This window comes from Eleutherodactylus coqui, chromosome 5, assembly GCF_035609145.1.
Source record: "Eleutherodactylus coqui strain aEleCoq1 chromosome 5, aEleCoq1.hap1, whole genome shotgun sequence".
In the NCBI taxonomy this organism is placed as follows: Eukaryota; Metazoa; Chordata; class Amphibia; order Anura; family Eleutherodactylidae; genus Eleutherodactylus; species Eleutherodactylus coqui.
Genome location: NC_089841.1, coordinates 91556298 through 91579697, shown reverse-complemented (window position 1 = coordinate 91579697; position 23400 = coordinate 91556298). Strand labels below are relative to the sequence as shown.

At 43.2% G+C, this 23400-nt stretch overlaps 1 protein-coding gene across 2 annotated transcripts in view; it reads left to right on the top strand.

Moving 5' to 3' along the window:
• Window positions 1-1099: 1099 nt before the first annotated feature.
• PDE8B (phosphodiesterase 8B) overlaps window positions 1100-23400 on the top strand; it is a 157480-nt gene continuing 135179 nt past the window's right edge. The window contains exon 1 of one of the 2 annotated variants that reach the window (XM_066602849.1): window positions 1100-1222. In XM_066602849.1, coding sequence (XP_066458946.1) covers window positions 1181-1222 — 42 coding nt within the window. In that variant the 5' untranslated portion in view covers window positions 1100-1180. The remainder of the gene's footprint in view (window positions 1223-23400) is intronic. The other variant, XM_066602850.1, reaches the window with a different exon arrangement.

Here is a 23400-nt window from a genome sequence, read left to right as displayed (position 1 = left end):
CCACTGTATTGCCGGCGTATAAGGTGACAGTTGGGGGGTCGTCTTATACGCCCCGTCGCCTTATACGCCGGTATATATTTTTAGTGTAACACATTTCTGGATGAATTGCAGGAAAGGGCTTATATATTTAACCCCTTTCCGACCATTCATCCTGCGATCGCCGGCAGCCCATTGCATTCAGTGGAACATGCTGTATTGCCGCTCCATTGAATTCAATGGGCAAACATCGTTCTTCTCTGCTACAGCTGTTACAGCTGTGCCAGAGGAGGACGATCTTTATGCTGACAGTGGGGGGGGGGGGGGGGCACTCTTGCCGCTATTGTGGCTTAATAGTGGGACCTGTGAACTTGAGATGCAGCCCACCATGTAGCCCCTCGCCTGCCCTATCCGTCACTGTGTCATTCCCATCACTTTCCTGAATTGCCCAGATTTTCACACATGAAAACCTTAGCGAGCATCGGCGAAATACAAAAATGTTCTGGTCGCCCATTGACTTCAATGGGGTTCGTTGTTCGAAACGAACCCTCGAGCATCACGGGAAGTTCGTTCCGAATAACGAACACCCGAACATTTTGGTGTTCGCTCATCTCTAGTCAGGGCCTATCTTTTTTGCACATAGAAAAACTACATGTGAGAAAAATAGGGTAAGTCCTATCTTTTCTTCTGCTCGGGTCTGCATCTAGGCCACGCCCCCAGTCCTATCTTTTCTTGTGTACAGTATTAACATGCGAGAATTCCGATAGCTAAAACAAAACCATTGGAATCATGTGTTTAACTCCTTAAAGGGAAGGATCGTCAAAATATACATATACATAATGTTTCCACACATTACTTTTTCCCTAATGAGATGCACTGTGGTTAAGAGAATGCATATGTATCATCCATAAAAGTTGTCTGCTACAGACATTAATATCTGTTACATTGTAGAAGTTATGTGATATTATCTAACATGCTTCCTCCTTGGCAGCAGTAGATGCAATACAAGGGCTCAGAAGATACACAGAGCTCCAGTAATTCCCTGTGCTGGGAGGAGTTGTCACTAGCAGAGTGGGAGGGCACAGGGCTTATGAAAAGGTGTCACCAGCCTCCTGCTGGGACATCAGAGGTGACTGCTGGCACTGTGTTATTAGCCATGCACTGACTACATGTGTTTTATGCACTGCATGGGCAAAGGGACTGCATGACCATGAGCTTGAAAAACTGCTGCCAGGATCTGGACCATGTAAGTGTGTACTCTAAAGTCATATGTACTTATACAGGTATTAGATTGTTGCACTCTATCTATCTATCTATCTATCTATCTATCTATCTATCTATCTATCTATCTATCTATCTATCTATCTATCTATCTATCTATCTATCTATCTATCTATCTATCTATCTAATGGCTTTGATGGTTATCTGTACTCCAGTTGTAATATACCTTTAAAGTAATTTACTGTTCTGCATTGTGGTGAAGTTCTCTTAGTACAACTCTTTAAATTTATTTGCAGTCCTATGTAAACTCATATATAACACGCAAGCTTTGCTCATGACAATCTCAGCTCTGCTATTTCTGCAGTGTGTTAGCAGTGTGTGTATACATTCCTAAGTGCCTCATGCTTTCTTGAGTAAACATTGCATACTGACTGAATTTCGAGCTCAGCATGACAAGGATAGCAGTAACTGCTGGTGGATCAGTGCAATCTGGACTGGGATCTGACGACATTAGGATATTGCTGTTGTATTCATTCACCGTATGCTACATGTTTCTTCTGGAGCAGCTACTATTGTTATATTGTATAATATTTTGTGTTGTCATGGGTTGAGAATTATTTATTTTCATTAACTTTGTTTTATTCAAAATATTGCAAAGTTAGTACAAGGAAATAATTGTGCATAGTCTGTACACTATTTCTTTCTGAGAATTTTTTTTTTGTTCTTTTTTACACTATATATGCTGTTTTTATATTTGTTTATGTATTTTATTTATGTCATTTTAAATGTTTTTTTGTTAAAGTGAAGGTTCAGTCTGGAGATCTTTAACTTATTGTTATGTCTGAGCTGGATGCAAAACACCTAGTTTGGATTGGATGTAATTTGTGGTTCTAAAAGGATGGATATGCGCACAATATACTAACGCAGAGCGTTATAACTAAACCATAGGCCGCCTGCAGACGAGCGGAAATCCCGCCGCGGGATTTCCCGCGGGATTTCCGCCGCTGAAAGTCTGCATAGGAGTGCATTACAATACGCACTCCTATGCAGACGGCCGCGGTTTGGCCGCGCGAAATGTCGCGCGGCAAACAAACCGCGGCATGTTCTAATTTTCTGCGGGGCACGCACTCACCTGGCCGCCGGCTCCGGTCTGCGCATGCGCCGGCTGCGCGGCAGCCGGCACATCAAAGAGCCGGGGCCGCCAGGCGCGGGTGAGTACGCGCTCGTCCCTGCAGGCTCTGGGGTCGGATCGCGCGGCGAGATTTCTCGCTGCCGGATCCGACCCGCTCGTCTGCAGGCGGCCATAAAGGGAGGGAATGGGAAAACCTGACTCTAACCTGCTAATGCAATGAGACCCTACCTGAAAGTGGAGCACTCTCCATGATGAGGGTGACCCCATGTCAGGTACTAGGGCAGACCCTGACTCTCCCCAGTTGAAAAGCTAGCTGGGATATACTTGCTACAAAAAATAACAATATATACAGAATGGATGTTAAATTCTCAATGAACCAGATGGAATACCAATGCAGTAATAGCAATAGTTAGGAAACAGATGTTACAACACCCCAAACAGACTTATCTGATAGGAGCTACCAACAAGACCAGAAACCCCTTCAGGCTAGAAGTATAACCGGCATCCTCAATGAAAAGGAGCTGGTATAAATGTGTACAGACAAGCCCTGATTGGCCGGCTGGGACACACACCTCTTAGGCGACCAATCCATCCACACACCAGCAGACAAGTGCTCATGTCTGTGTCCAATGCCTAAATGGCACTGAGCATGCGTCGGAGTGTGGATCACGTGAGCCAGGGCTCATGCCATGACGTCACCCCAGTCCCGATTCAACATGGCCGGCGAGCCATGAAACATATGGGATCCAGTGTAAATGATTATCTCACTCAACCACGTTTAGTACTCTGCAAAGTACTGAACAATTGACACAACATCCTAAGCAAACTGTCATTGATTTGAATTGCCCTTTCCTTATAATGTATGACATTTTCAGTCCCAAAAGTAGTTTGTGAGTGCTTTCAGACATAGAAGAAAGTTCTGCCACAAAACTGCATATCTTGCTAAGGGTAAAATCCGCTGCAGACCCATGTCAAAATCTGGACATAAGATGCTAATTTTGGTGCTAAATTTCCATTGTGGATTTTTCCACCACTTGTGATACCACCTTAAGATCTTCTTTTTACTTTAGAAATCTGTAGTGGTCCAACATCAGAAAGTTCATCACATTAGTAAGAAGATCACCGCTTGAGTTTATTTTAATGAATATATATACTGCCAACTTCACACAAACCCATTGTAGCATGTCTGTAATATACATCCGTAATATGGACATGTTACAGATGAAATATCAACCATATGCAATCAGCATTTCATCAATATCTCATCTGTATTTGCCGTCATAGTTGCTGTGACTGTCATATCTTTTATTTTGTACTGGGCAAACACAGATCCATATGTACCCAATAGAAAGTAATACCAATGACCGCAAATATGGAGGCAAATACAGATTGTATAATGATGAAATATAAATGACATTTGGATCACTTTTCATAGATTGAAATTGGGCGTATTTTTAACCAAAAATGGACAGAATGCTGTGTTTTATAAAGTTGGTAGTAAGAAATACATGCATGTAAATAGATACATAGATTTACATTCTATTACAGTCCGTAAACCACGGACCAAATGCGGGCTAAGAATATGCCTGTTTGAGAGCGGCCTATAAGTGTTTGCATAGCAAGCGTATTCCTTATGCACTGCTGTTATTGGAAACAATGGTTTTAACGATGATCTAATTTCAACCATGAAATTAAAATCCTCGTACCTTCAGTCTGTAGTCACATTAGGATGTTTTTATTGCATTTTTTGTTGTGATTGATTTTTTTTTAAATTAAAATATTTTAGTTAAATTTTTACTTTAAAAAAATGCATAAAAAATTGCGTAAAAATGGCACATGAATACAGCCTCACAATACCCAACTGATGAGACCTACAGGAAAAGAGAGTACAAGAATAAGTCATATACTAAGACATTGCTATGTAGCTATTCAGGTAGCTAATCTAATCTAACCAAAGCTTCACTTAGAGAGGAAACGTCAGGGCATGTGAGATTAATTTGTTAATGAGATATCACTACTATGACATAGGGGCCTCCGATTCTCCTAATGGTGCGGGGTCCTCATAATAAGACCTCAAGATGTATCATCAAGACATACTCTTATGAACAACCTCATTAACTTGCGTTCAAGCAAGTGAGTCTGATATCGGTCTGAGGATACTCCACTCTTAAACCTGCGATTTCTTTTGCCTGTGAGAGTTATGCGTTTTGCGAAGAAAACACTTTGCTACATTTGCGAATTTTACGCGTGTGAGAAATCGCATTTTTTTTAAATAGTAGGAATAGAGAAATCACATCATACTCGCTTGAAACTTGTGTTTACTTGAGAGTGCAATGCAGTTTTCTTTTACATGCAAATGCCATCTATATCGTAATCAGACGGAACTTGTCTCCTCATGTAGGGAAGAGGGACCTTACAGGTCCCCTGAGGTCCCCGGGCCGGGTGTGACTGTACGCTCTGCACCCACTGTTCTTATGCTTCTGCAAAGGAATGCATTGAGTCACTTGCAGAGACAAATTTCGTAAGATTTTGTGACTGTCATGAAACAAGTTTATCAATAAGAAGGATGGGAGGGAGTTGTTACCAAGACTGTCAGGTGTACATTGTTGGAATTTGCAGGACAAACCTCTGTGTATATCCCCAGTTCCTTCACACGGGCTTATTTGCGCACACAATATGCAGAGAATAGAATCCATTGATTCCAATGGCTTCGTGACACCTCCCTGCAGAGTTTGAACAGTTGAAAAAAAGAACACTTTAGACTGGTTCCTGCGTAAATACGCTCCATAGAGGCAAGCGTATTTGTGCATGCACTAGCCTGTCGAAGCCTGCAATGTGGATTTTTAAATCTACGCCACATCACTTCTTTCAATGTGATGGGGTAGAATCCATGGTGAATCTGCAGTGTCAGGGCTTCTTCACACGACCATATTTGCATGCATTTTTGCATGCGGAGAATAGAACCCATTGATTTCAATGTGTTCATTCTCATTTCTTTTTTGCACTCACAGTTCTCACGTATGCAAAACAGTAGGGCCTGCGCACCAAGGAGGCACATAGCGGTCCATGGAAAGTGCGCAATTGTATATATTGTATATATTCTGCGCAAACCTGCACACACCTGAACCTCCTTTGGCCTAATAACCATTTAATTCAGGGCTGGGTGGTTTTGTATCCTAGATAAGAATTGGACATGCAATGTCCACTGCCCATGTATATTGAACAGTATGGACAAGGTGTCTGTGTGCTGTCTGATGAGTTGCACCCAAGAAACTCAGGCACAACTTGCATAAACATTTGCATATACCTGTGTGAAAGGGTCCTCCTCAGCTTTTACCCATCTGGTCATATCTGGGGATTCTTTGCAATTTCTAATGTCACATAAAAAATTCACACATCTCTATGGTATTCATACATTCTTGCTGTGTTCATACGAGTATCCCCCAGGCTTTCCCTGCTCTTCAAACACTCACCAATAGGTGAATTATCTTTCCATGGAATTGGACTTATAGTGCTTATATCTGATATTAGGTTTTGTTAGCGCTGGGTCATTCTGTGTACATTGACATACATGCCAGTGCTATAAAGTCAAATATACATTAAAGTTCCATTGATGCCGATGGGAAACCTCTTTTAACATGTTGGGGGTCACAGTGATTTTTGAGCTAGCAGCCATAGTGGGGGTCCCATGACTCACTGCAAATAACTTAGTCCATGGCGGAAAGCTCAACATAGGGCTTTAACGGAGTGTGAACCTTAATTATTAGGCTAGTAAATGTCATTATATCTCAGTGTCAATGTTACATATGCCACATTTAAAACCTGTGTAGCTACACAGGGGATGAATAAGTAAGGGGAACCTCTACCACCTTAAAAGCATAATACCCTATTTACCAATAAATTGCATTTTCATTACTGAACTAATGTACTTCATAGTCTACAATTATTGGCAGATTGTTAGAGACGTAAGAAGCATACTCTGTGTAGTCACACTTTTCTAAAAGATTCCTTTGATTGTATCGACATATGGCAAGTGTTGTGTACTAAATCCCGCTTTCCCTCCGTCATCCATCCAATGACGTGTCACTAGTGAGGTGCCGCATGTATTTTCATTCATTTGTATTGAGACTATGAAGCTATTCCCATCCACCGAAGCACAGTAAAAACTTTACATCTATACATCTTCGTCTTTTATTCTGCCTCCCCTTCTTGCTGCTTATGTTTTTGACGGTCCTTCACTCAATTTACCAATGATGGGGTTAAGTGGTTTATTTTCTATAGACCATTGTTGAACGTCATAGAAATTTAGTTTCAAGAAAGAAAATGCTCTTCTAGTGAACTACATTGTAACTGTCTCCTGAAATGGTCCGCTGATGTTCAGCACTGCTGTTTGCTGTGCAAACACACTTAGACAAGCCGATTTAAAAAATCATTCACAGAGGATTTGGGCTGATGAGCGGATGCATTGTGAGATGGCCAAGGGACGTACTCTAATTTAGCATTAGGATTAAAGTTAGCACAAGGAAGTTTATACATATAGGAAATCTGGTTGGATTCCAGTTAAGTAAATTAATTTTTCTTATAAAAAAAAGATTTGCACTGTGTTGATGTTATGCCCAGTCAAAATGGAAATTTACAATTCTTGTTGGGTAATTAAAGTGAGTCTGTCGGCTCAAACATGTTGTCCAAATTGCAGATATTATGTTATAGAACAGGAGCTGCTGAGCAGATTGATATATAGTTTTATGGGGAAAGATTCAGTATAACTTGTGTTTTATTCATTTGTATCTCTGAACATTCTGAGCTGAACAGTCAATGGGCGGAGCTATCAGTGATTGACAGCTTGATTGTTCTTACAGGGGTAGCTGCCAATCACTGATAGCTCCGCCCATTGGACTGTTCAGCTCAGAATGAGCAGAGATGTAAATGAGTAAAATACAAGTTCTACTGAATCCTTCCCCATAAACTATATGTCAATCTGCTCAGCTCCTCCTGCTCTATAACATGATGCCTACAGTGGACAGCATGTTCAAGCTGACAGATTTGCTTTTAGATCATATATACAGTACTATGTAAAAGTTTTAGGCAGGTATGGAAACAATGCTGCAAAGTAAGAATGCTTTCAAAAATAGAAGTGTTAATAGTTTACTTTTGTCAATTAACAAAATGCCAAGTGAATGAACCAAAGAGAAATCTAAATCAAATCAATATTTGGTGTGACCGCCCTTTGCCTCTAAAAACTGCATCAATTCTGTAAGACTACAGTTAATTATACCAAACAGATGATAATGATCATTATTTTCATATGTAGGTTGAAACAGTCATTAAAAAAAAAAATCTGTACTTACCTACTCCTCCCCAGGCAGTCTTCTTACTACATCTTCAGCTCACCCATCTTCTCCTGGCTCCTCCAGTCACCCCACCCCCAGCCGGCCGGATCCTCTTCTTCCGGTTACGAAGCGTACATTGCCGACATTCTCCTTCCTGCAGGTCAATGTACGCTATGTCACTATTGACAACCCCAGTCTACTTTGAAATCTTTTGCCTGGAATAGACCTTGTTGATGTAGTATAACTACCTTGTGCTTTGTTGCTGTGCTCAGTTTTGCCATGGTGTATGACCTGTGACATAAAACTGTCTTCCACAACCTCACCTGAGATTGGCGGTTCCTCATCCAGTTTTAAGTCTTCTATGCAGCTTTTTGTGTTGCAGTTAAAAGGGTTCTGTCATCATTACCTATTCCTCCCCAGGCAGTCTTCTTCCTGCAGGTCAATGTACGCAACATCACTAGTGAGGTAGGGTTCACTGCCGAGCAGGAAATGCCGATCTTCAGCAGCCTGCAGATACTTACCACTAGTGTTCATATAGTATGTATAGCGGCGAGACCACGTGCGCATGCACTAAAGCGGGCTGCCGAGGATCATTATTCCCTGCTAGGCAGGGAACGCTACCTCAGTAGTGACGTTGCGTACATTGACCTTCAGGAAGGAGAATGCCGGCAATATACGCTTTATCACAGGAAGAAGAGGATTCGTCCGGCTTGCAATGAGGTGATCCGGGGGACTGGAGGAGCTAGGAGAAGATGGGTGAGGTGAAGTCCTGGTAAGAAGACTGCCTGGGGAGGGATAGGTAAGTGCAGAATTTTTTTTTTTATGACAGAACCCCTTTAACTGCAACACAAAAAGCTGCATAGAAGACTTAAAACTGGATGAGAAACCCCCAATCTCAGGTGAGGTTGTGGAAGACAGTTATATGTCACAGGTCATACACCATGGCAAAACGGAGCACAGCAATAAAGCACGAGGTAGTTATACTACATTAACAAAGTCTATCCCAGGCAAAAGATTTCAAAGTAGACTGGGGTTTCAAGATGTGCTTTTCAAGCTCTTTTGAATAAACACACAGAAAAGGGCAACATTGAGGACTGTAGTGTTCAGCCAAGTTAGTGTAGCAGATGAAAGGCACATCATGCTTACTTCTCTTCAAAATCATAAGATGTCCAGTAGTACCATCAGCTGAAACTGGCAAAAACCAGTCGGCCCAGGTACACCCATCACTGTGTGGAGAAGTCTGTCCAGAAGTTGTCTTCATGGAAGAATTGCAGCCAAAAAGTCATTCCTTTGACAAGCGACTCATCTAACGAAAACATTGCAACTAGAGTAAAAGAAAAATGTCAGCAGGTGCTTTGGACTGATGAGTAAAAATTTAAAATATATTTGGCTATAACAGAAGGCAGTTTGTTCATCGAAGCACTGAAAAGCAGTACAATAATGAGTGTCTGCAGGCAACAGTGAAGCATGGTTGAGGGTCCTTGCAAGTTTAGGGCTGTATTTCAGAAAATGGAGTTGGAGATTTGGTCAGGATTAATGGGTTCCTCAATGCAGAGAAATACAAGCAGATACCTATCCATCATGCAATTTCATCATAAAAAAAAAAATCATTTTTATTTGCGTGTAAAAGGGCCTCCAGGAGCTGTTTGCATAGCTCAGCATGTGGGCTGGGCTCTGCACACAACTGCATTGTTCTCATAAGGGCTGTCGGCAGAATACAATGCAATCTCCGAATCCCGTGCAGAACACAGCATGTGGTCTGTGTTATATTTCTCTGGCTGAACGATGGATTTTAAGCTCACCTTAAAATCATTGTTCAGACGAAAAGTGAACAATGGTTGCGTTTACATGCAATGATTATCGCTCATTTGCCATAGTTTGAACGAATTTTGAGTAATAATCGTTGCGTGTAAATGGACCTTAAGGCTATATTCACACGGGGAGGAATTTGCTGCGGTGTGTCTGCAGCAGAAATTGGGCACGAGATGTGCAGTGCAAAATCTGTGTCAAAAGTCACAGCATTTTGTGTGGATTTTTGATACAGTATTCTTCCCCTAATTTGAAGAGGTGGAAGAGTTACTGCTGTAATTAACATGCTGTGGATTTCAATTCTGCACTCCAGGTCCATTTCCACTGTGGATTTTTTTCTGCAGCATGTGAACAAGATTTCGAAAATCTTATCCACTTTGCTGCTACTATAAGTGCAACAGATTTTCAGGGTGGATGGTGTGCGCAAAAATTCTGTGGCAAATCCGCTCTGTGTGAACATGGCCTCAGTGCTCAATTACCCTGCAGCGCCAACACAAGTTAACTGAGGCGTCACACAGGGCCCAGTGATGTCAGTCATGTAATACAAGGACACATTGGATCCTGCAAAGGAGCAGAAAACTTGCAACACTATGCTCAGGCTAAGGCCTTATTTACACAATCTTTTATACGCGGCTAAATTAGCTACGTTGAAAAACTGCGACCATCTGAAGCATTGGATTCCAATGTATTCATTCGGATGACCGATTTTTAGCGACGTAAAAAAATCATGCTGGGAATAATAGCACATTGGCGATTGATTTTTTACACAGTGTCAAAAGATAGGTCTTGCCCTATCTTTTGCCGAGATATGCTGGAAGCTCCCATAGATGTCTATGGTAGCTGGAAAAAAAAAGAGAGGGGGAGGGAGTTTACCTACATCTAATGCTGGGAAACGAAGACAGCTGGCTCTTTTAGGGGCTCCTTCCCACGGACGTGCCCGCAGCTATTAGGTTCTATTGAACCTAATAGCTCCATGCTCACGGTGCAGAATTCCATCACGGAATTCCACACCGTGAAATCACCCGACCTCACCCGCGGCATGCTCTATTTGCCGCAAGTGTACACGCGTACGGCTTCAATTGCAGTGAATGGAAGCCGTCCGTCACACTATCTTCCATTGTAGCACAGCGGAAGATAGCGTGAAACTGCTTCCCCGCCCACCGCCAGTAGCGTCATATGACGTGGCCGGCGCGTCATGTGACGCTGTGGGCGTGTCACATGATGCTGCGGCGTGTCATGCGCTCTATTGCGCATGCGCGCCGAAGTGTCATGCGGGACGGAAGACGGCGGATCCGGAGGTAAGTATTGGGGTCTCTGGGGGGGCGCCGTGACGGCCGTGGGAAGCCGGCCTTAATCATTTATAGTAACCAAGGATTTCTACAGACCGAGGGATTTATGCACCGCAGCGTATTTTTTTCGCTGATACACCATCCACGTAAAAGGAAAATGCGGCTAAAGCTCGGGACTTGATTGCAGCTATTCTTATGGTCATGTGAAAAAGGCCTAATAGATGCAAACTCTGAATAGGGGAGTCCCTTTTTGTTAATTCTGAATTGCCGTGTTTGATTATTGATTTCAAAATAATTTAGATTTTAGGGCGCCCACCCACTGGCGTTTGCGTTTTCCGTGGGAAAAAAACGCAGCGTTTTCGCCGCGTTTACCGCGATTTTTCCGCGCGTTTTTCGCGGCGTTTTCGCGGCTTTTCCATTAATTTCCATTGACTTTCATGGGTGCATTAGGAGAAAAATAAGGACACATATGCAACTGACAGTTCCTATGTTAAAAACGCAAACGCAACGCAAAAAAAACGCCAGTGGACAGGAACACATGTTATCTCTATGCCTGTGCAGGAAAAACGCAAAACGCAGGTAAAAAAACGCCAGTGGGTGGGCGCCCTTAGACACAATTAATAATATATCAATATTGTCAATGTTTTCAAAGCCATCGGGAGAAAGAAAGTAAAAGCAAAGGAAAAGGGGAGACAGCAAGCAACCAGATTTCAACTATACGCAACTACACTTTCTCTTTGCTCCAGTTTTGAAAAATCTTCCTTAAAGGGGTTGTGCCAAGATGCCATCCCTTGCTCACTTGCCATATGAATATCATAGAGGGAGGTCCTCCTGCTTGGGACTGCCCCCAAAACAAAAAAGTGACTCATTAAGAGGAGCTCCCATTCTGGTTGACCTCCTGCCATCCTGGTATTCCAGGACATGTGTTCTTGAGAGGCTGATTTCACATCTGCTCTGGAACCTCTGCGTCACAGAGGTGGCTGAAAATACCGGAAGAAAAAGCACTGCATGACGTGCTTTTTCTTCCGTCCAAATCTGGCCAGCTGGGTGGAAAGCGAGCGGACCCCATTATAGTTAATGGGGTCCGCCAGGCACTGTTTGGTTTCATCCTGAGACAGAACCATTAGATCGAATGGAGCAGGAAAGCGGAATCCCCACCGCAGGTGTGAAAGCACCCTGGAAGTCCTTCTTGTAATACTACATTTCTTCTGCAGGGGAAATGTCTGGCTGGTCTTTGCTTCTCCCGGCAAAATCAGCTGTTTTCAGGCATGCCAAGAGCTGGTCTTGCATCGATCGGCTGATTGCCCAGAGCCCAGCATTCTCAAAGGGTTTTGCATCTTGGCACAACCTCTTTAAAGTATTCAGTAGTGTTACCAATCTGGAATAACATATATCTAATGAAACATTATTTGCACATTAGATGTGTACCTGAGTGCTTCCTGCAATAGGAAAACAGTGTGAGCATACAACTATTTCTACCATATCTCTACTGATAGGGTTTGTATATGTACATAGGCATGGCAGCGTTATTGGCTCCACTGGTACAAGGAGGAGATATAGGTGTATGCGCACGGGCAACGCTAGTAGGCACAGTTTTTTGGATTTATATTTTATGTTTCTACAATTCTGTGTACAGAAGAACGCTCTCTTACGTAGGCAGCAGCGTTCCTACCATACATGTGACCTTACAGCTGCCAGGGGGTCTATAACAGTATATAATGGACTGAAAAACTTGTCAAAGTGTTTTAGTGGGGTGAAATGAAAAAAATGCAATTGTGCCAATTTTTGTGAGGTTTAGTTTTTACAGTGTTCATAGTGCAATAACAATGTTGCATGAACTTTAGGGCTATTTCAGACAACTGTATATCGGCTGGGTTTTCACACCGAACCGCTATACAGTGTCCTTGTCTGCAGGGGGGGGGGAGGATGGAAGAGCTAGGAGCAGGAACTGAGCTCCCTCCCCTTCCCCACCCCTTGCCACTATTTGCAATGGGAGGGGCGGGATGAAGGCAGAGCTAAGCGCCTATACTTAGATCTGCCCCATCTCGCCCCCTCCTATTGCAAATAGTGGAGAGGGGCGGAGAGGGGGCGGGAGCTCAGTTCCTGATCCTGGCTCTTCTATCCTCCTCCCCCTGCAGACAAGGACACTGTATATTGGCTTGGCGTGAAAACCGAGCCGATATACGGTCGTCTGAAATAGCCCTTATTCTGTGGGTCAGTGTGGTTATAATGATACCAAATTCATATGTAGTTTTTTTATGTTTTACTACTTTTGAAAAATAAACTTTAAAAAAAAATAACATAAAAATTGCTCTCTGTCACCATATTCTGGTCCCATAATTTAATTACTTTAGGGCTTATTTAGACGACCGTATATCGACTGGGTTTTCACGCCGAGCTGATATACGGTGTCTTTGTCTGCAGGGGTAGGGGGGAGGATGGGAGAGCCAGGAGCAGGAACTGAGCTCCCGCCCCCTCTTCGCTCCTTGCCACTATTTGCAATAGGAGGGGGCGAGATGGGGGCAGAGCTAAGTAGGCACTTAGCCCTGCCCTACCCCGCCTCTCAGTTACTGCTCCTGGCTCTTCCATCCTCCCCCCTGCAGACAAGGACACCGTATATCGGCTTGGCGTGAAAACTCAGTCGATATACGGTCGTCTAAATAAGCCCTTATTGTTGATTTGGATGTGTGACGGCTCTTTTTTCTGTGATGAGCTGTAGCTTTCATTAGTATGATTTTGTGGTATATACATCTGTTTGATCTCTTTTTATTTGGGAAACACAATTTAGGCATGTTGCATTTTTACGGTGTTCACCATGCGGGATAAACATTGGACTGAAAACATAAAAATGTCACAGATTTTATAGTTGAGAACATGATACAAAAATGTTTTTTTTTTTCATTGTTTAGAATTTTTATGGTTAAAAGAATTTTTAACTTTCTATTTTTTTACTGTTTAAAATTTTTCGTTCAACCTTTATTGACACAGCGAACGTCAACTTGAGATCATTTGATCGCTTGTACTATCAAATTCATCAGTATTGCAGTATGTAGCGATATTTGATATTGCCTATGAAATCCTGCCACTACAGGACCTGATAGGCATCCATGCATGGCAGCACTGTGAGCCTTCACTGGGTTCAGGGCTGCCATGCTAGCCCATTGGCGTTGTGAAGCGGGACAATGATGCACTCTTCCCCGGTTGACTGTTTAGATGCGCGGTCAACTTTGACTGTGGCATCTAAAAAGTTAATTGACATGATTGGAGCTAACTTAGATTGTGGCAGTTTCTGGCAGCTGTCAAAAAACAGCTGATAGCAGCTGAAAGCAGTTCTGTCACAAGGGCTGACAATGGTGTCTGGTGCCCTTCTTCAGGACAGTATGTTTTTATCCCTATATGGCGTGCTTTCACGCGGGTCGAATTAGCCTGCAGGATGCACTGCAAGCTGCAGTAAATTCAACAACGAAACCCGCATGGCTTAATTCTATAGGCAATTTAGCATCAAAATCCATAATGAGACTTGCATTGCTGCAGAATCCGCAGCAGCGGATTGAAGTGCAGATTAAAAAACAGTATATTCTCTCTTCTCTGGGTTCTGTCTCTTGGTCCTTATTCACATTAGGGCGCATTCAGACGACCATATATCGGCTGGCTATTCACGCCAGCCGATATACAGCGTCTCTCTCTGCAGGGGGAGGGAGGCTGGAAGAGCCAGGAGCAGTGCTCTGAGCTCCCGCCCCCTCTCTGCCTCCTCTCCACCCCCTTGCACTATTTTCAATGAGGAAAGGCGGGAAGGGGCGGAGCTAATTCCCAGAACTTAGCCCCGCCCCTGTTCCACCTCCTCTCATTGCAAATAGTGCAGAGGTGTGGAGAGGGGGTGGAGAGGGGGCAGAGAGGGGGCGGGAGCTCAGAGCACTGCTCCCGGCTCTTCCAGCCTCCTCCCCCTGCAGAGAGAGACGCTGTATATCGGCCGGCGTGAATAGCCGGCCGATATACGGTCGTCTGAATGCGCCCTTAGTGTGTCTAAGTGCAGTGAATGAAGAACAGGCCAATTTTAATGAAAACGCATTGCATGAGTTTGTTTTTTTACACCTGGGTATTTTCATCTTTTGTGCAAGAAAAACTGAAGGAAACCCAATTCTTTTTCTAGAATTGCTCAGCAATGATCAGTGTCCTCCATGGGCACTCTATTTTTTAGCCACCCATTGACTTGAACGAGTGACTCTCATCTGAAAAAATTAAACCAGAATAGAACATAATTCTCTTTTTTTTAACCTGTGTAAAAGAAGGTATCTCTGTATAGCACCATTGACTGTAAGGGCTTGTTCACACAGGCGTCATTTTGACGCGATGTAGGCGTGTCAAAAAATTGTGTCCATAAGAACCAATGGTTTCCTTCAAACGAAAGATTTTTTGATGTGCCTAAAAAAAATTGTGCATCGTCCAAAGAGCAGGTCCACAGCTGAGGAGATAGCAATGCCCTCTTGCACAAAGTAGTTAAATGGGTTGTACAAGGATCACAAGTTATCGCCTATCCACAGAATAGAGGATAATTTGCTGATCGGTGGAGTTTCACCACTGAGACACATGCAGATCTCGAGAATGGTGTTCCCCTTTCACCCTCTGCATGTCACTGTAGGGTTGCTTCTCCCCCTGTGATGTCAGAATGAAGGGGCCACTACTCGAACATGCACTGTTGGTGCTCCATTCTTTTCAATGGGGCCAATGGAAATACCCAAGCGCTTGCCGTTCGTCTATCACCACAGTCCCATCAAAAGTAAATTGAGTGTCAGTACGCTTGCATTACCAGCACTTCATTGTGTGATGTAGGGCGTTTAAACTCGCGGTGAGGTTGGGTGACACAGAACCTCCGTTCTCGGGATCGTTGGGGGTTCAGCAGTGAGACCCCTAACAATCAGCAAGTTATTGCCTGTCTTGCGACTAGGAGATGGGCTATAATCCTAGTACAAGCCCTTTAAAGCAGTTGTTTAGGGTTAAAAAAAGTATGGCAGCTTTCTTCCAAACTCAGAGCCACGCCTGTCCACAGATTCTGGGTGGTATTGCAGCTGAACCTTATCCACTTCAATGGAGCTAAGCTACATTTTCAGACATGCCCTTGGACGGGTCTTGCGCTCTTCCTGGAAGCAGCTATAGAAGTAGCGAAGTTTAATTCGAGACTTGGATTGTCCACTTGTAAACTATTAATGGCCTATCCTTAGGATATGCATTTAATAGTAAATCAGCGGGGGTCTGCCACCCGATACCCTTACGGATCAGCTGTTCTATTGCCAAGTGTGCTTGTCAACTGAGCTGATTTCTGTAGAAAGCAGACGGCCCTGTTCTCACTGCAGTGGCCAGGGTTGGTATTACAGATATCAATGTGAATGGTAACTTTGCCTGCAATACCAAGCCTGGTCATCTCAGTACATAAGCACTCCAGCCTATCAAACAGCTGATCAGTGGACCCAGCTGAACTACTATTGATGGCCTATTCTAAGTATAGGCCATCAATAGTTTGCAACTGGACAACCCTTTTAACGCATTAACCACTTCAGGACCTTTGAATGACTATAAATGTCCTGCGGTCCTGAAGTATGTATGGAGCAGGCTCTGGAACCACGTTCGCTCTTTACCTGGCAACTGTCGGATGTTTCTGCCACTGGTAAGTTAGTACTCATCATGGCAGTTAACTATTTAGGAGCTATAATCAACGCTGTTGTCTGTCTAAACAGTCAGCGGTATTCCCTGCAGTGCGATCGGAGGCTGCTGATAGGCTGGCATGGCAGCTCGGAGCCTACTGAAGTCTCCCAGTGCTGCCATGCATAGATGTCCATCAGGCCCTGCCCGAGGTAGAGCATGAAAGGCAACATAAAAATGCTATACTTGCAGTATATAGTACAAGTGATCAAATGATCGTAAGTTCAAGTCCCCTATGGAGAATAAATAAAAGTCTAAAAAAGATTTAATACAAATTTAACAGCTAAAAAAATAAAGAATATTAAAAGTACAAAAAAAACTTTTCTCCATCTTTCCTATAAAAAATAAACCATTAAAAAAACTCCACATATTTGATATTATTTGTGTGTATAAAAATGTGAACTATTAAAATATCACAATATTTATCGCGCGCAGTGAAGGCCATAGGAAAAAAAAGGACTGATTGCCAGAATTACGATTTTTTTTTTAATACTGACTTCTAAAAAATTTTTTTAAAAAGTGATCAAAAAGATGTAAGCACCCCAAAATGGTAATAATAGGAACTACAAGTCTCTCCACAAAAAGGCCACCTGCACACGGCCGTGTCAGATTCCGCTTGCAGGAACCTTTTTTTCTTCAATCTTTTTTGATGGTATCAGTTATATGTCTGTTGGGTATATATACAGACAGACATATTTATGTTTATCAGACTATTGACCATAAGGTTCTTGAAAAGTCGCAGGTCCGACAGAAATGCATCGAAGCCTATACCTTATATTTTGAACTGATCTAGTCGTTGATCGATTAAATAATTCCATAAGTTGAACCAATAAAGCAATGAAAAGAAAATCTACAGTGCTCGGAAAAGTAAATAAAGAGATTGGTATGAGATAGGGTGATAAGACATAACCATAAATCACTACATCTAAGTCACCCCAGCTATATATGTGGAATAAGCAAAAATATCCACTCTTTACACCTGGAGATTCATGCAGTAATATTCTATATTAATCTAGCTGCGATTTGAAATCTCCCGTGGACGGCTGCATTCTGTCCCACACGAGCACGTACACGTGCGTTTCTATCCGTTGTCTTGTCTTTTGTCTTTTCATCGGTTGATGGTTAAGCCCAACGTGTGTATGTTTTTTAGAATGTTCAAATAAAATATTAGTTTTTAAGGGATCTTCTGTGAATCAGGAACCTGCAGTGGAATCCGACCCTGTGCCCGGCTGGTGACCCCAGCGTACCTGTGCGCCATCTTTATATCTGTGCTGTGAATGTGCTGGCCACACATGCACAGTACAGATAATGCAGCACCATTACCTAGCGATCTTGCAGATCCTGCGACCCTTCCGCCGCAGTGATGATTGTGGAAGGGTCACGAGGCGGACGGCTTCCATTAACTTCAATAGAATCCATCCGCACGGAAGCCGCACACAATCGCAGCACGCTGCGATTTCTTCTCCAAGCGATCAGAAAATTGCAATTGATTTCTGCTCGTGGGCAGGAAATCGGGTTTTGCCATTGCATGGTATGGGCGGCATTTGCTGCAGAATCTGGCGGTGGGCGCCTGCTCCAGAATCCGTAATGGAAATCCACCCATGTTTGCAAGGGGCCAAAAGCGAGTTTTCACACAACCCAATCGATGAAAAAAGAAAAAGTTACAGGTCTCAGAATATGGTGACAGAAAGCAATTTGTGGTGAAAAATTTTTATTTACTTTTTAAAAATAGAAAAAAACATTAAAAACAATATATGTAGAAATTTGGTTTTCCCTGAATCCTACTGACTAATAAAAGAAAGTGTCATTTCTACTGCACTGTGAATGTTGTAAAATCTAAACCCACCAGAATTGGCACACTTGCATTTTTTTTTTAATTTCTCCCGACTTAACAATGTTTAAAAGTATTTCCATGCATTACACATGATATTAAATGGTACAATGAAAAATTACAACTCGGCCCGAAGAAACCAAGCCTACATATGGCTATGTCAATGGAAAAATTAAAAAGTTATGGCTCTTGGAATGCGAGGACGAAAAAACGAATATAAAAAAGTGATAAATCTCCTGTCCTAAAGTGGTTAAGATAACTTTTCACAGCTTTACAATGGGTCTGTTGTGTTAAGATAACAATAACTTTTGAATGGCTTAAGATAAGCTAACTTGTCCCAGAACATCTCCTATCCTGGACAAGCACTTGCACTGCAGCAGTCCCCTGATAGGGTCCTCTGGTGTTGCACCCTGAAATATTGTAGCAGTTTTCTTCTATACAGCCATAAGAAGCGGCTGACTGTAACTTTGCTTCCTGCTTTTCTCATGGGTAACCATCTTGTTATAAACTGTGATAAATATGAATCTCACACATTGCCCTCTGATCTTCCTCTATCTTTACTCATCATCTCAAAATACTTGTTTAGCCTGCACTGATTTACGAACTAAGAGACAGAAGAGAACGGAAGTGTACAATGTCCTCAAGATAAGGCATAAAATATGCTGTTATAATGAAGGTCATAACTGTCACCGAATTATTACATAGGGTCAACATGGTGTATTTTTAAAGTTCTAATAAACTTGGAGAAAGTTTGACGGACTGGCTACAAAAAATATGGCAACCAAAAGTATTTATTCTCAAACCAGACTCACACAACTATATTTGCGCACAGAGTAGGACCCATCGATTTCATTGGTTCGTTCACAAGGGAACAAAATCCACAGGATGCTCTATTTTCTCATGCATTTGCGCAGGGAAAGAGCACATATTGAGCTCATTGCACTAATTGTCCCTTTCAATCACTGGGATCATCGTTGCATGTTTTTTTGCGCACGCTCATGTGCACAACTTACGTGCACAAGAAGTGCAGTAAAAAATTCACTTGCGTGCACAAATACGCAACATCCATTCCACAAATGTGCATATAAATACTGATACACTCGTATGAATCTGGCCTTCGCCATGAGTATTCACTTGTGCGTCAGAACAATGGGCCCTTCTGCATATTTTTTTTGCGCACATAAATATGCTATATATTTCCGCATGCAAAACATCCACAGAAGAGCCAAAATATGCAAGGAATAGATATTTTTCTGTCCGTGAATTCACTGCATATTCACGGACCGAAATACGCTCACGCCTGTGTGGGTGAACCCTAAGGGCTCTTTCACACGAGCATTGTTGTTTTTACACTCCACCTCTGCCCCTCCCATTGCAAATAGTGGCAAGGGGCGGGGAACGGGTGGGAGCTCAGTTCCTGCTCCTGGCTCTTCCATCCTCCCCCCTCCTGCAGACAAGGACACCGTATATCGGCTCGGCATGAAAACCCAGCCGATATATGGTCATCTAAATAAGCCCTTAAGCTCATTTACACGTGCCGACTGTTGGGCAAACGTCCACGCATGTACTCGGTCCATGGCTGTTGCACAGGAGAGAGTACCATTGGCTTGCAGTGGGGCGCCTGGAGGGGATTATACTCCTCGCTCTCCCTCGCCCCTTTCCATTTCCTTAAGGCCGTCTGCAGATGGGCGGAAATTCTGCGGCAGGATTTCCCGCAGAATTTCCACCCGTAGAAGCTGCCATAGGATTGCGTTAGAGAACGCAATCCTATGCAGATGGCCGCAATTTGAAACAAATCGCGGCATGCTCTATTTCTGTGAGGGGCTCGCAGAGCCCTTCATAGAAATGTCACTCACTGGCCGCTGGCTCTGCTCTGCGCATGCGCCGGCTGGGCGGCAGCTGGCACATCACAGAGCAGGAGCCGCGGGAGCAGGTGAGTGCCGCGCTGGTCTCTGCAGGAGCTCGGGCCGGGTTCTGCTGCAAGAATTCTCGCAACAGGATCCGACCCGGCCGTCTGCAGGTGGCCTAACACAGCGGCCTTTCAGTACTGAACAGCTGCTTTTTACACTGAACAATCAATGATGTAATATATGCATGACGACTAGGTGTCAACATTCTTAGTAAGACAAGTATTACAGATGGAATTGATACAAAACTGACCAGATCACTTAAAGGGGTTGTCCCGCGCCAAAACGTTTGTTTTTTTTTTCAACACCCTCCCCCCCCGTTCGGCGCGAGACAACCCCGATGCAGGGACGTAAAAAAAAACCCGCTCAGCGCTTACCTTAATCCCCGCGCTCCGGTGACTTCTATACTTACCGGCTGAAGATGGCCACCGGGATCCTCTTCCTCCGTGGACCGCAGCTCTTCTGTGCGGTCCATTGCCGATTCCAGCCTCCTGATTGGCTGGAATCGGCACGTGACGGGGCGGAGCTACACGGAGCCGGCATTCTGCACGAGCGGCCCCATTGAAGACAGGAGAAGACCCGGACTGCGCAAGCGCGGCTAATTTGGCCATCGGAGGCCGAAAATTAGTCCGCACCATGGAGACGAGGACGCCAGCAACGGAGCAGGTAAGTATAAAACTTTTTATAACTTCTGTATGGCTCATAATTAATGCACAATGTACATTACAAAGTGCATTAATATGGCCATACAGAAGTGTATAGACCCACTTGCTGCCGCGGGACAACCCCTTTAATATCACCCTTATAACATGGAAGATACCTAGATATTACATCAATGATGTAATATATGCATGGCCACTAGGTGTCAACATTCTTAGTAAGACAAGTATTACGGAGGAAATTGATACCAAACTGACAAAATCACTCTATATCACCCTTATAACATACCTAGATATACTGTATATTAGAGAGGAACTGATGAAAAATAGTATAAAACCAAGGACCACATGACAGAAAAAACTGTGTAAATACCCATAAAATGGACACAAATATATGTTAAAACACAGTATCTACCAGTTGATTCAATACTGTTGGAGCAAGGGAATGTAATCGTTTTTTCATGTAATCATTTATTCTGCATGTTTGATGAATGTGATCCCACAGTTTGTGGGTTATTAGGTGTGTATAATTGGTCATTAGGACATTGTTTATATCAGTGGAGATCTGCCTGAGGAACAACCCAGTCCGGCTGTGAAACATATAGCTGTTTCCCCAAGATTCAATAAAGCTTTCATACTCATCTGCAGCAGTGGTGGCCCTGCGTCGGCACGAAGTTCTCCCCTTTCTCCCCTTGTCTCTGCATCATTTTACTGGCTATAACATATATATTAAAGGGGTTTTCCAGGTAAAAACTATAGCTGACCTATCCTTAGGATAGGTAGTCAATATTTAATTACTGGGCCCCCCCGCGTGGAATTCCCATGGATCACTTGATCGCTCAGCCCGCTGTCAGTGCAGCGGGACGGACGTGTGTCATAGTAGACAGCGCTTACTGGCCAGCTGACTATTACACTTCTGGCACTCCCACCTGTGACACCAGAGATGGGGTATTTCAATGAAAATGAAGCCAGCTAGGCTACATTTGGTGCCATCTACTATGGCTATGTTCGGCTGGACTGACAGCTGGCTGGGTAGTCAGGTGATCGCCAGGGATTAACTATTGATGACCAACCAGACAATGGTGTCAACAATAGTTGTTTGCTTGGAAAACCCCTTTAAATGTGATCAGGAAAGCGATTTTCTTGCTTTAGCAGCCTAGGTAGTGACATACATAGAAGAGAGGGAGAGAAGAAAGCCCCCACAGATATGCTCCATAATAAAGACCAATCTTGATATGTTTTGTCATCCAGCATGTAAGACCATGGTGTCTGTTTCTCTCTCAATGCCTTATTGATGGCAGCTTGACCAATTCCCCATCTCTTTGTGTACTTAGTATGCATGTCTTCTGGAGAAGAGGGTCCTACACAGGTTCCACCAACTGGTTGTGACCAGCTACAAGATCGGGCTCTATACCCTGTTGACTTTCTGGTTCATTGGTTCACTACAGTTTTGCTACATTTTTCAAGGAGACCACTTGCCTAGATAGCCACCCTTTACATTGACCCTGTATTAGGGAGGTCCTGATGGCAGTAAAACGAGTGTTGGAGATAAAATGTCTTCATCATGTTAGTTCCACCATCTGTTTCTCCTTTACCTGTTTCTTCCTTCAGAAGTTATCATGGTGAATTGTCATCTTACAAAGTAAACTCAATTAGTTGTTTGTTTTGGACTAATGGATGAAACTGGAGCCCTTGTAGGGAACCTTTATGACTATGTAGAATAAAAGCTTCAGGCAGATTACATGCAACATGGAAACAAACCCATGGCCCTTAAGTGTGGCACTGTGCCACCTGTGGAAGGAAATTAAGACTGGGCATGCTGTGGTAGAAATATTGACAAAAGATTATTCTGATAAAAGAAGAGCCTATTAATTCTACCAAACCAAAACGGATGAGAAATGTGGACTTGAATGTACAGTAATAATGCTCCATAATTCACACTGTAGAGGCCATACAAGCTCCATGCACACGTGGATCTGCCATGCGCATTTATGTCCTATATTATCTGTAGTACAATTGTTTATTTGCCAAATTTTCAAACTTTCAGCTGTTTGCAAAAAAACAAACAAACAAGAACAATTTTAATAGTTCAACACAACTAATATAACAAGTGTTTTTTCCAAATACAACAGAAAGTGCCATTCTAAACTTTGAAGAGCTTCATACCCAAACTCCAAGAAGTACATGTCTACTGATCAAAAAGCACAAGAAACGTTGGCTTCAATATGCTCAAAACCCTATATGTAAGCCACAGACGTTATTCAGGAGGAAGAATGAGGCACACATTGAAAAGAGCCCCCTGCCTACAGTGAAGCGTGGTGGGTCGGTGATGCTCTGGGCTGCTTTGCTTCCTCTGGCACTAGAAAGCTTTGGAGGGCAAGAAGGATTCAATCAAGCATCAGGAAGTCCTAGGAAAAAACAGCATACCTTCTGTGAGGAAGCTGAAGTGCGGCATCATTGGACCTTCCAAAAGGACAATGATCCCAAGCATACCGCAAAGTCCAACATGGCTTGGTTTCTAAAGACGTCCTGGAAGACTCTAGTGTAAT